Source organism: Micrasema longulum, unplaced genomic scaffold (assembly GCF_059751315.1).
Source record: "Micrasema longulum isolate JH-2025_06_02 unplaced genomic scaffold, ASM5975131v1 h1tg000371l, whole genome shotgun sequence".
NCBI lineage: Eukaryota > Metazoa > Arthropoda > Insecta > Trichoptera > Brachycentridae > Micrasema > Micrasema longulum.
The window spans coordinates 421,784-435,368 of record NW_028277572.1 but is presented as its reverse complement, the minus strand read 5'-3'; the positions used below and the strand labels follow the sequence as shown (position 1 = coordinate 435,368).

The window sequence follows — 13,585 nt, the reverse complement described above, 5'->3', positions numbered from 1 at the left end:
TGAAACGTCGATTAAAAAATCTTTGAAGATATGTTACAAGGATTACATTTTATGGGTAGAAAATTATGCATAGAGTAGTATCATTCAAGTGTAATTATTTTCCTCAGTGGGAGGGATTTGAGTAGGAAACTGTTGATGATTTTTCCGAATGTTTGAGTTTACTGTTGATGTGCCATGTGTATGTTTATTATTAAAATGATTTTTTATGCTTCTGATCCTATATTTGTGGTGATATATTCATGTGTCTGTGTCAACTAATTGCTAGTCCCATATCAACACAGGACTTTTAGTCCCATGTAGTTGGGACTTATGTCTCAAATAATGTACAATAAACCTATGTATTTAAATAAATAAATAGTAAAAATAATAAAATAAATAACCTTTGACCGTTTGATTTCCATGCACGAGATCCTGCGTTCGCTTCCTTAAAAGGTTGACATGGAATGGCTATTTAGAGAGTTATTAAGAACAAAGTTATTACCTATTTGTAAATAGTGAGCTAGGTAGATAATACTTAATAGCAGAGGAAAATAAAAGTTTGAAAGTATTTTTTTGATGTTTTATTTAATAAACCACAATTACTTGTACTATTTTTTCAAAAGTGTGTTATTTTATATAAAGAAATATTGATATTTGGGGTTGCACAAAATATTTTAAAATTTAAAAATAAAACATACAATAATTGTTCTTATGTTTTTAACCTAACAAAAAAATGTATAGAGCCAACATTAGTTCTTTATTAATAAATTTAAGACTTTTATTCATAAATACATTCATAGCTACAATAATGAAACAGACAAATGGACTGTAAAAAAAAAAGTATACATATACTTAGATACGCACTCGTTAATACGTCAAAAATTTTTTTTTTCAAGTGAAATATAGTTGGAGAGTAATGAACTGTTTAATATGACAAAATTAAAATGAAAAATTATACAAGGGTAAATGTTAGAGTACTTTACGGTGATATTCCGGAGTGGCATTTCCATAATCTTGAAGATTAAAAAGAGTCGCTCTGTTACTCACCATATACTTTAGCAAGTCTTGTATATGGGAGACAAGATTTTGCATGGACTTTTCATCTAACGAGGTGTAAGTCAGCATTGGGCCAATTTTTACAAAAAGTCGTAGAATGTGTATAGCTCCATATATTTTAGACATTGGTGTATCGGGGTAGTTTTGCAAGATCTCACTATATTGTGGTCTTTCAAATTTGTATAGTAACTGCGAGCCGAGGGCAGTGTTAAAGTATTCCTTCACACCTTCGGTGAAGTCAGTCAAAACATTCTCCTTCTGTTGGTTGTGGATTTTGCTAGACTTTTTGTGCGTCAGATAGTTGTCAACAATTTGGAATACTGTCAGTTTGGCGGGAAGATTCACGAGTTTTTGCTGTCTATTAATGATGTCCCAGTCGTCCACAAGCCATGTCCTCAGTTCTTCCGGAACTTTGATCCGGACTTCCACCTTATTAAGAAACTGTTCTTCTGATTCAACAGACAAATCCAGACGTCCTCTTTTTTTCCTACTACAAAATGAAATTAGACTTTATTTTAGTTGTCTAGGAAAACAACACTATATCGCGGGGTAATTACTACAACTAGGTAACTTCAAAATCTGCTTTTGTGAGTTACTCACTTAAAACACATTTTTTCAACCTCATAAATCAATCAAATATACTGATAGTGAAGTTACCCAGTTGTAGTGGTTACCCCACGATATTATTATACAAAATACGCAGTACAATACGTATATGAACTAGAGCTGCGTGTAGAAAATAAGGATCAAAGCGGGAAATATTTTTTTATAAAAAAAATAACAACTCCTTCGCAATATATATAAATATAACATAATGAATGGTAATATAGGAAGAGAGCGACCAAGAAAGACGTGGCATGGTCAGATAAACAAAATTCTCACGTCTAGTCATGACAAAAGCAGACACAACCGAAGGGCATGTATGACAAGATGTATGAATGAGGAAGAAGTTAAGAATGTATATCAGGATAGAAAGCGTGGTAGTCCATCCTCTCTGCCTACTCCAACGGAGAAACGGTGTGATGGTATTAGTAGTAGTAATGTAGGGATTATCGTGCAAGAAATTATATTACCAAAATTTTTGTTTGAAGGATTTCATAGTAAACTGAAAATAAAGTTATAAATCATGGATAAATTGGCTCTTACTTAGGAACATCAGACCCCGAGTCTTGGGAAACTGTCTCAGCATGAGGAGTAGAAGCCCTGGACTCTGAATCTTTATCTTTTTCCTTTTCTTTCTCTTTCTCTTTATCTTTATCCTTATCCTTATCCTTTTCTTTTTCCTTGTCCTTGTCTTTTTCTTTTTCCTTCTCTTTTATTTTAGGGGGGGCCGAACCGACCACAGGCTCTGGAAGTTTGGTAGGTGTAGGAGTCACAGAACCACCAGGCTCCGACTTACGACCTTTAGTCGATGCTGAAAAACAAATAATTTAGACAAAATTAATTAATTAAAATTAGTTTTTCAATTATTATTTCTGTATATTCAAAAATATAATTGCATGGTCAAATATGTATCCATATTTTTTAAAAATTTATTGAAACAAAAATAGGTGGGCCTACTTTATTGTTTGACTGCATATACAATACAGCCATCAACTAGCTCATAATTCCCTCTCTGCACCTAATGGTGCATAGGGTACTGCATTGATACACAAATCGCAGCGTATCTTGATCATTTTTGAAGGTAAAAAGATTAGTTTTATGTTTCAGGTACCAGTCCAGGGACTATGAAATATTCAAGTGTAAAAACACCCCTTTAAATACGTGTTTGTTCATAACCAAAAAATACATTTAAAAAAACCAACTCACAAAAAATGCATTGAAAAAATTAAAGAGTAGGTTGAAAATTCAGCCTATTTTCCAAAAGATGATCTTTATATTATAACAATAATTATAAAAAACCAATTTAGATTAATATTTTCATAATACACAAAAGAAGAATTTTAATTTTAATTTTAATGAACAGCTGATACCGGAAAAGGAGAAGAAAATAATATAGGGATTTTATGACAATGGATACCTTTTTTAGTTTTGGCAGGTTGACTGGAATGTGCTTTTTGTACTTCTTTTTGTTTTTGAACATTTGATTCATTATACTTCAGGACCCGACTTTCCGGAACCCACTCATCCCAGCTACAAAACACAAAAACATTTTGAGTATCAAAATATACAAAATGAAAAGCCGGTGAATATGTGATTCTGAGTTTTTAACACGATAACTACTCTCGGGTAAAAAATCTTGAAAAAGAAAATCAGGACACGTCTCGTGGTTAAACCTTTAAAAGCGATAAAAATACTCCTGAATTTTCTGCCAAAATAATTATTGCTGAAGAATATTAAGGTTCTCTAGTATATTTCCAAATAACAATAAACACATAAATCATAACAATTTAATTAAAGGTCAAACGGCAATAGAGCGTCACTGCACTGCACGGAACACCGCAGCAACACAAAATATTATTTTCTGGGTAAAACAAATCACACTAGGGCTGGGCTATATTGCGCAGTATTCTACGAAAAAAAATGCGCAGTGCCGCTGACATGCAGCGATGTTTTAGTGCGGTTTGACCTTTGAAACATGAGAGGTTATTTCCTATACAAATTTGTCATGCCATGGCCACCTTTATTATTTCTACGCAAGTAGATAAGCGTTCCACATATTTATATCTCATAAATAATAATAATTTTGATATTATTAATAGTAATAAAGCTGCCAAAATTAAGACACTATTAGTATTTGTTAAATATTATAACAAGAAAGCTAGCAGCTGGCACACTTAACAATCCATCTTGATATCTAAACACATACATTGAGCAGTCATGAATGCTACAACTTAAGTCGTATAAAATTCCTTGTTATTTGCTCGATAATTTAAGTTAAATCAGGCTAACTCGCTACTTAACTAACCGAAGTGTAAATTGGACCTCAGAATAAGTATATTTTGACATCAAGCTCAAGTTTTTTACTAAAATAATAGAAAAAAAACAATGGCATCGATTTTTTGTTTTCCCTCCATTTCGTCAAGTACAATTTACAAATTACTAATTTTGTATCTTCTACATAAGCATATGATTAAATTTTTAATTTAAACGGTATTTAATATTGAATCAATCTGTTCATACATTTAGATTCGTCAACCTGCATTCTTTTGAGTTTTATTATAAAAAATAAAACTGTACTGTACTAAGGGCGTTCTAAATTATTATAAACACCGATCAAAACGTCCATCAAACGAACAGTATATTTTTGAACATATTATTTACAAGACAATAATATCTTACTTTTTGTTCCATCCGGCATAATGTATTAAGTACTTGATATGCTTCTCCTTTGATACAAGACTTTTTAAACACTTAGCTTCGTATATGAGAGGACCGTGAAAACATAAGACCTTTTCGCCTGGAATTGAACAATTCTTTTAAACAAATAAATGGGGTAGGAAATATTTTCAACGTAGCATTATCAATTATTACTATTTACCGTCACTAAATTTTAACTTGGGAGCCATAATCCAAATTAAACATTAAATTGTCCAAACAGTCGTGTAACCCAGAAAAGTCAAACGAATCAAACCACAGTCAAACGGGAAAACAGCTTAACAACCAGAGACAAATGAGTAGGCTGACAAATGGGCGCCGATATTAATGAATCTATGGTGATTTGAGTTAAATTAGTCTATGGAATTGCTAGAACTTTATGGCTATAAAAGATTTCGTGAAAGTGAGTAGGTAGAAACTTATGGAATTCATGAGGAATATTTACTAGTAGGTAAATAAACCCAAGAAAATATCGGAACACTTGGAATTACTCCAGAAGTGATGTTTTGTAATTATGGAACCATAATAATTTTCATTTTGGATAATTAATTATGAAAGATACGCTTTTTTACATACTATATTTTTGCACCTCAGCCAACCAAAAAGCCCAATGATAGTGGTGAATTGCGTACAGAACACTAAGGTTTGAGAAAAATTGCATTTGAATTATTGTGATCTCAACGGGAATCAAACACGGAACCCATTGTGTGTGAATGAAGTGTCTTAGCCCTTGCACCACAAGGGTCAATATATATATAAATTGTAGCCCTATCCCTGCAAAACGTGTTATTACTGAAAACATGTATAAAAAATCAACACAACATTGAGTTCTAAGGAATTAAAATATTCACCTTTACAAAAATATCAATTTATTCCTTGATCTTATAGATAAATACGTATTGCAAAATATGTTAATTGTGTAAAAATGTTTCTTTTGAAAAGGAGACAGCACTTTCAATTTATAAAAGACGATAGGAAAATGACAGAAAAATAAAATCTTAGTGTAAAGTCATTAATTAGAATGATTGTACCATAAAACATCAAAATACACATATCGTCGGTCATACTGCCATTATGTAAGGCAGAGACAAGCATTATCGACAAAATCAAGAAAGGAGCTCTGCGCTGGTTTGGGCATGTAGAACGAATGGACAGCGAGAGAACGGCTAAGAATATTTACAATGCGAATGTTGATGGATGCAGAAATAGAGGAAGACCGAGAAAGACATGGCATGACCAAATCCAACAAATACTTAAAGATGAACATGTCAAAAGTCGGAATAATCGGCGCGCGGGCATGAGAAGATGTATGAATGTAGAGGAAGCGAGATATGTATGCAAAGATAGAGTGTTGTGGTGTTCTATCCTCTCTGCCCACCCTTACGGGGAAACGGCGTGATGGTTTTGTTGTTGTACTGCGATACCGCGTAACTTACTTTTTTATTGAAAATATTTTACTGCAATAAATTTGTTATAGGGATTAATTACATTTTAAAGTACTGCTATTTTTATTCTAATAATGACTGTTTTTCTCATATTCCAGGGGTATTCTTGGTTGGTTAAAATCGCAAGTAATATGTTAACAGAACACTTAGGTTCTGCTGCCAAAAAAAAACGCAGTATTGCAGTATCGCTAGAGAAGGGAGAAAATAATTTTTGCTTCTTGTAAGTACCTGACTAAAATTCGTTTAGTATGTTTTATTGGAATTCCATAAAATAAAAGTACAGTTAATGTTTTTATAATTTTTTATAAATATTCACACGGCTACACATAAACAACACTATAAAAATATGCAATTTCAAAGATCAATAAAATACATTTGTGAACCATCTTCAACAAAAAATCACCCTGCTTCCAGAAATTTGTTTGTCTGGACAATTTACCTAGACAAAGAATAATAAAAGATTTTTATTTCTCAAGAATATTATGAATATAAAGTAAATTGGAATTACATTTTATAATATATCATTAATATAACATTAAAATAAATTAATGTACGGTATAAAAAGTACAGTTTAAGTTAAGCTAGTAATAAAAGTGAATAAGTTATAAGGGGAAGTGTCAAGTTATCTACTTGATTTGTTTTCGCTTCCACTACAGAGTTGATAATAACAGCAACTAGACACACTAATGTTGACCAAAAATTCCATTTGACAAAATCTGAAAAGGAGGAAAAAGCTGTTATAAATACACAATTACAAACTTGGTATAGATTATGAGAAAATAAAAAATTTCTTACCAAATACTATTAAGGAACAAAGTGTTAGATATTGGAATGAAACACTTGCAATTGTTCCTTCTATCGTTTTTTTGGTTCCTAGAACAAGAATTTGTAAATGAACAATTAAAGTAATGTAATTTAATGGTAAGTTAAGTTAATCATCACTAACTACAAAGTTCTATAGAACTCAACTCGGGATGTACTGAAATTACAGCCCCATAAAAAGCATTTACGTGTAATTGAGTATTAAAATATGTCCCCTTTCATTTGCAGAAACTTACCACAAACAATATTAATGCATTGATAAAAAAAAAGGATTAATACTCCTTTATCATGACAATTTAGCACCGTAAAAATATATATATGAAGTCACACACATTTAGAAATGACTTTTCAAAAAAAAAAATATTAATAGATAATTCATTTTCATAGTCATTGCATCTACTTTGCAGTGATTTAATAAAGGTGAATTTGGTCATATTGGGACTCTATTTGGGATAACAATAGCTTATTGTGATATGTTATTACCTGGCCAGTAATGTTTTCCAAATTTACTTCCGAAAAAACTGGCACATGTGTCTCCAATACCAACAGATAATATTCCACTGAAGGAATTTAGTAAGGAAGAACTTGTGCAAGGTATGGAGCTGAGAGCCAGAGGACAAGACATTCCTATGAGAAGGTATAGGGGAGTAAGTGATATACCTCCACAGTCCTAAAAAAACAGGTTTTAAAAAGTCAATGGAATCAATTTGCATTGTGTAAATTATTATGAAGTGAATCAATTGATAATATTATGTATTGTGTATTTTAAATACATATATTAAGAATAATTTTATTTTGTGTAGTAACGATTTAAATGTAAACATTAATCCTGCTTTTATAAGTAAACATTTTTAAGGCAGGTAGTTTAGTATCTTATTTAGATAATTAGTATCTTTAGTGGTATTATAGCAATGTCTTTTACTTAAAATATCTCTTAAGATATCGACATTTTTCAAGTTACTGAAAGAAAGTTCAGGGAGAATATCTTCGTTTTACTCTAATTACTGGATGTTTTTATTTTACAATGTTTCACATTCTAATTGTATTGTTTTTTTTCCTATCATATAACATATTGAGTTATTAAATTGAAATTACAATATATATTGACTAGCTTTAACCCGCGGCTTTGCTCGCATGGATTATGGAGAAATAGGTTAATTAATTAGTTTTGTCATTTAAAAATAAGAGTTTTCCCGATGGGCGATATATTTATTCAGGATAAAAAGTAGCCTGTATCGATTGCTGGTCCTCCAACTATCTCTAAAAAACACAATGATCCATTAGTTTATGGAGACGTAGCATCGTTATCATGTTTTAATATTACCTCATTTTTCTATTAAGAATTTTGACGAAGGAGTGAGATTTTTTCAGGATAAAAAGTAGCCTATGTAACTAGTCAGTTTTTCGGCTATCCTTATGCAAAAAATAATGTTGATCAGCTCTTCCGTTGCAATATGAAAGAAACACAAACAGTCGGACAAATACACTTTTGCATTTATAATATTAGTATGGATGGAGCTCAATTGTACCTTTTCATCAGAGAATAAAATGAATCCTTCTTCGAGAAGAGTTGAAATTATACCAATTTTAAGTTTTCGCACAGTCTGAAACAACAAAAGAATATTATGATATTTTACAAATAAAACATTTTAAGAGAAGGAGCATCAAAGTTCTTCTATCATTTATGAACCCCAACAACAAAAAAACATTAAAATATTTAAAATAAAACAAATTTAAATGGATAGAAGGAAAAAAATACATTTGGATCTTCAAAGAGTTTATTGTAACATAACTCTATTCCTATGAATTTGTTTCATGAGTAGGTACATGTATATTTAGGAACTTTGTGTTGGATTTACCTCTAAGCCAATAAGAATTGCCAATGCAATACCTGATGCCAAATATATAAGTTGACACTCATGTATCAATCCAGTTATGTAGACAAAGATAGCAAGTATATGAAATATTTTGCGGTGTGATGTTGTCGCTTTAGATCCTGTTACAATTTGACTAGTTACAGCTAGGCCACCAAGAGCTGATGCAATACCCCAATATGTCACCATCCAAATCTGAAATAAGTATTAATTAAAGAGAACCTATCACAATGTTCATCAACAAGTATGTAGATATTTAGAATCTAACATTCTCAAATCAAAGTTAGAATATTTTTACCAATTCTCGTTTGAAATGGAAAGAAATAGGTATATGAACAATGAGGAACTCTAAATGAAACATTTTTTGTAGTTGCGCCGGTAATATCTGTTAGGTAAACATTATTTAAAAAAATATTTTTTTTACTTCTCTTTGAGTTTACATAATTTTATTTCAATTTGTAGCTCTAAATGAAATAACATAATGTTTTTTTTGGTTTTCAATAAAAACAGATGAACAAAAAAAATCTATAACCAACAGTTGTTAATGTAGGCTAAGTGTAAATAATTAATGTAATTTATAAGAACCTGCTGACGAGTTGTATGTATGCAACTCAGCAGGACTTTAATTTAAGAATTTTTTTGTAAATATTTTTGAAAAATAAATAAAAAAAATAAAAAAAATACTTAAATTGTTTTATTCATTTCCTGATTTTTTTTTTAAATGTTGCTTAACAGATACTACCGACGCAAAAACGATTTATGGAAAACAGTATGTCAGTAAAACTAAAATAATGCGAAATTTGTTCAATAAAGTACTATGTAATACAAACAAGTTAACTTTAAAATTACATACATATAGGTACATACTGTTTTTTTAAGTCAAAACAAAGATAGCACCAAACCTCAACATTGATATCACCTCACCTTATTTGTTTCATTTAGGAAAGTAAGTATCCAAATAATGCTATCCCTCTTTAGAAGAACACGCAGAGTTACTAAAATAAACAAAAAGTATCCACCAACTGCAACGATGATAGACATATGGTCATTATGTAGTTGAAAAACGTATAGTACCCAGACTAGAAAAATAGTGGCCAGAAGTCCAACCTGCAAACATAAGTATTATTTATAAAAAAGAATATTAACCCTTCACTGCCCAATTTTTCCAATTCTAACTAAAAATAAATATTTGTGTATGTTTTTTTTATGTAGATATTGGGAAAAATAACGATGTAAAAAAATTTTTTTTTTGGTTTAATTATCATATTTTAGGTATATGGACAATATGCTAAATCGGGCATAAAAGGTTGAAAATACAAGAATACAAGGAATAATGTTGTCTATGAATATATTTTTATCTAATAATGAAAGCTGCGAAAACAATTATAACTTCAAATCTTAACAATAACACAAAGTAATCAACATTTCAACATTAACTAAATTATCTGACTATTTGTTTCAAATTTAATAAAACTATTTTACCCTGGTGGCGATTTATGAAATAAGATATAAAGAGTTGTACGCATAAAATAGAATACACTAGTCGCCGAGTATGCCTAGACTTCCAAATTTCTTCTCGAAAACTTTTTCCCTCTCTGTTGAAATAAATTTAAATATGAACAACTCCCTTGGGAGGAAATCCAGCCAGTCTGCAAGCATTTGGACATAATCAAACATTGTTGAATTACTACCTGGTAAAAGAAGAAGTATAAAAATTGGAAAATTGTTTCCAGGCGTTGCCTAGTAGGTGATTTGGTTCAGCCGGATGAATCTCACCCACGTGATAAAGGTTTCAGCTCTTTCACTTCACAAAAGTCAACAGATGGAAGAGTTGAGGAAATGTGGATGTTCAAACATGGGCAGAATGGTGAATGTTACACAGTGTGTAAAGTGGCCACTTAAACCAGCCAATGACAGGTCATAAGCCCTGTAAATGCCTAGACTTCCAAATTTCTTCTCGAAAACTTTTTCCCTCTCTGTTGAAATAAATTTAGATAAAAATACTGATTGGTATATAGCAGATAGTCTGCACTGGGCAGTGAAGGGTTAATAAGGCAAAAGATTTCCATTGCATTAGTATTGGTAATTGGACAGTCATAAATTTTAACATGGTAAAGATACTTGTGGCATTAGATCTATAGAGTTCATTAGTTAGCCTCTTAGTGTAGTGGTTGGTGCATTCGCCTACTATGATATTGGTACTTGAGCCCTGAATTCTATTATTAGCAGCGTCAATGTGATTTTTTTAAAAGGTGATTTAACACTGCAATATTTCTCTGTTCCTGGAATGGTACCTGAAGCCTAAGACCAATCAGCTTACCTCCACATAACAGAAGATTGAGATACGCATGGAAATTTTGCAAAATAATTATTTATGTACATACACACCTGAGAAAAGAGAAAATAACAAGAATCAAACTCAGAAAAACCCTTTCTACAGTGAATTAACATGCTAAACACTCAATTATATATCCTGTACGTGCAGATTATAGAGGGTGAGATATAATAAATTAATAACAAAGCTTGTGCAAATATTTATAAGGTAATTACCTGCAAAATTAATGTTATTATATCGATATCATCTACTGGTGCGACTTCCCATGACTTGTAAATGTTAAGAATTGAGCTGTACACAAACAAGGTAAGGGATTGAACAACTAAGAGACCTTCGCCCACTGTAAAACTCAGTGGACAATTTCTGAAGACAAATATTAAAGATTTTGTAAAGGTTAGTGATACCCAGAACCCGCTTGCTGTTGAAAACAAAATTCCTGAAAATCGTATTAAATTATAATAAAATAGGTAGGATTATAATTAATTTTCAAGTAAGGTAATGTTTCGATGCAATTATCTAATCCAAAATCGTTTGCTACCCTGACATTATTACATTAGTCAAGTTTACTGCATGATGATGTAAAATAATATAAAGTGGCACTGGTTTTTGCTGCAAATATACGAAAATATTCTACCAGCGAGTACTCGCTGGTAGAATATTTTCAGCTGTATTAAGGCAAAACGATGTATCATAAAGTGTTTAAGCTTATTTTTTATAAGGCTTCGTGGCCAATCGGCAACATGGGCCCTGACTACAATGGGAAGTTAACAGAGTTATCTTCGACTGTCTACAAAGAAAAACCGATATTTATGTACCAAAATGAGTATAATTTGCATGAACATTTAAAGTATCTTCGTCGGTAACCTATAGTTGAACATGTTTAGAAGAAAAAATTGTAAGCATATTCTGCTTTTCATACAGAAAACTTAATTTTACTTTGTAGATGAATTTGAAGATAAATGTTAACTTCCCATTGTAATCAAGGCTTTGGTGTAACTATAGAAAAATTCTGTTTTAAATTCCATAAAACGACAAAATTTCATATAGACAGATATGTAAAATATGTTATAGGTATTGCATTAAAAAAAAAAACATACAAATTACTATCAGTTTTGGTTCTGTTAAAATTTAAATATTAAATTTCAGAAATGAATGTAAAAAGTATTGTTTTAATTGAAATGCTCAATACTTTTTAATTTCTCTTACCTCTTCCTAAAATTGTCCAGTCCATCAAAATTATAAGTACGGCTGGTAGAAACCAGCTTTTCCAATTGTGCGCTTGGTTGGATGCAGATGTGTACAGGATAAATAAAATAGAAGCTAAACATAGTGCAATAGAACAGCTTGCTGTTAAGTTGTAAATATCAGAGGTGGACAATCGAAATGTTGTTAAGCACAGGCAAGCTGGAAGTAAAAATGCCACCCACAATCCATTGCTAGCATTCGGCCTGAAAATAATGAAAAAATAATAAAACAAAATAAATTTTACTGGTTTTAATAATAACTCACATATTTCATTTAAAATGAAGTTATAGAAATAGACAAATAAAAGGACTTGCTAGACATTATTATTTCTATCCAATTCATGTTTTCTAATATTGAAGTGGATTATTAAATTTGAGGCAATTTTAAACAAAAATAAGTATAACAAATACTTTTATTTTATAGTTAAATAATTTAGTTACTGAATGTGAAAAAAAAACCGTCCTAAGGTTTTAGAGACAACTTTATTCTATATAAGGATAAAAATAATTTTTAAATAGGTACCTTAGTATCGATTCAACAGTTATTTTAGCCTAAACATAAAATTTCTAAATATTTAGAGAAATAAATTAAATAGGGTAATTCTATTTAAACCCACTTACCTCACTTTGATGTTCGTCATATTCAAAAGACGACCACTTAATTGTAATTCAAATTCGTTGTAGGATTGCACAAAATCATCAATAAATATCATTTTGTTTGAGTTTTAATGATGGACTAGTTTATATTGAACTGTGATTCACTTAATAAGATAATAAAATTAATATTATTGACTTTTACTCATCTCAACAATTTGAACTTTGCTATTTACTATCAACTGTCAAAAACATAGATTATTCATTATACTGTCAAAAATATACGAATGACAGAAGAAGTTGTTGGGCTGCGTTCATTTGATAAAAGCGAGGATTGTGCCGTCAAAACTCGCAACGCGTCGGAACACGCCGAATGCGTGAAAATGGAAAGCTGACAAATATTCAACCAATTACAGACTGAACTGTCATTTTTGTTTCAAGTAACCTAAACAAGCTCACAATATAGGTTACGTGCGACCGAAAAAATCGTCAATCTATAATAATCAATAAGGATAATCATTTAATTCAATGCTGACCACTAGTAATAGTTCTACATTATCTCTGTGCTGACCCTGCTGTCTACAGTAAATAGTGACATGTATTCAAAAGGACCATAATTGTATGATTTCTTCAAGTTTTAGCTTTCACTAACTTACGCTGCGGTTTATTACTACTCAAGGATTCGACGATGAGGGATGTTAATATAAAACTAAGAAGTCGATAAGTTCCAAAGTTTCAATTGGGTTGTGATCCCGTGGCTAGTGTTGCGGACTCACAGGCCAGAAGTCTGAGGTTCGAACCCCACTTTACTACAACTTGATTTCCATTTTTTAACAGTGAGTTATTTACAACTCGTTGAAAATGATCACAAAATTGTAATATTTGGGTAAATTATAAAAACGCTAATATTTCTTTCAT

General features: G+C 31.0%; 2 protein-coding genes across 2 annotated transcripts; both read right to left on the bottom strand.

Moving 5' to 3' along the window:
• Positions 1-685: 685 nt before the first annotated feature.
• On the bottom strand, positions 686-4,682 carry MRG15 (mortality factor 4-like). The gene is made up of 5 exons (XM_088225550.1): positions 4,517-4,682; positions 4,318-4,435; positions 3,056-3,168; positions 2,182-2,449; positions 686-1,525 (listed from the first exon to the last, which is right to left on the bottom strand). Exons 1-5 carry the CDS (start codon positions 4,542-4,544, stop codon positions 949-951), a joined length of 1,104 nt encoding a protein of 367 aa, XP_088081676.1. The 5' UTR covers positions 4,545-4,682; the 3' UTR covers positions 686-948.
• Positions 4,683-6,081: 1,399 nt separating this feature from the next.
• On the bottom strand, positions 6,082-13,046 carry Dolk (Dolichol kinase). Its single transcript, XM_088225570.1, has 9 exons — positions 12,695-13,046; positions 12,036-12,277; positions 11,045-11,265; positions 9,419-9,601; positions 8,480-8,689; positions 8,150-8,224; positions 7,104-7,290; positions 6,594-6,671; positions 6,082-6,514 (listed from the first exon to the last, which is right to left on the bottom strand). Exons 1-9 carry the CDS (start codon positions 12,784-12,786, stop codon positions 6,375-6,377), a joined length of 1,428 nt encoding a protein of 475 aa, XP_088081696.1. The 5' UTR covers positions 12,787-13,046; the 3' UTR covers positions 6,082-6,374.
• Positions 13,047-13,585: the final 539 nt, after the last annotated feature.

Coding starts and splice junctions, on each gene's coding strand:
- MRG15 (XM_088225550.1), bottom strand. CDS start 4,544: ATGGCTCCCAAGTTAAAATTTAGTGACG. Junction 3,169..4,317: donor TATGCCGGATGGAACAAAAA/GTAAGATATTAT, acceptor TGTGTTTTGTAG/CTGGGATGAGTGGGTTCCGG. Junction 1,526..2,181: donor TCGGGGTCTGATGTTCCTAA/GTAAGAGCCAAT, acceptor TTCATTTTGTAG/TAGGAAAAAAAGAGGACGTC.
- Dolk (XM_088225570.1), bottom strand. CDS start 12,786: ATGATATTTATTGATGATTTTGTGCAATCCTACAACGAATTTGAATTA. Junction 12,278..12,694: donor ATGACGAACATCAAAGTGAG/GTAAGTGGGTTT, acceptor CATTATTTTCAG/GCCGAATGCTAGCAATGGAT. Junction 7,291..8,149: donor TTTTATTCTCTGATGAAAAG/GTACAATTGAGC, acceptor CTGTTTTTTTAG/GACTGTGGAGGTATATCACT.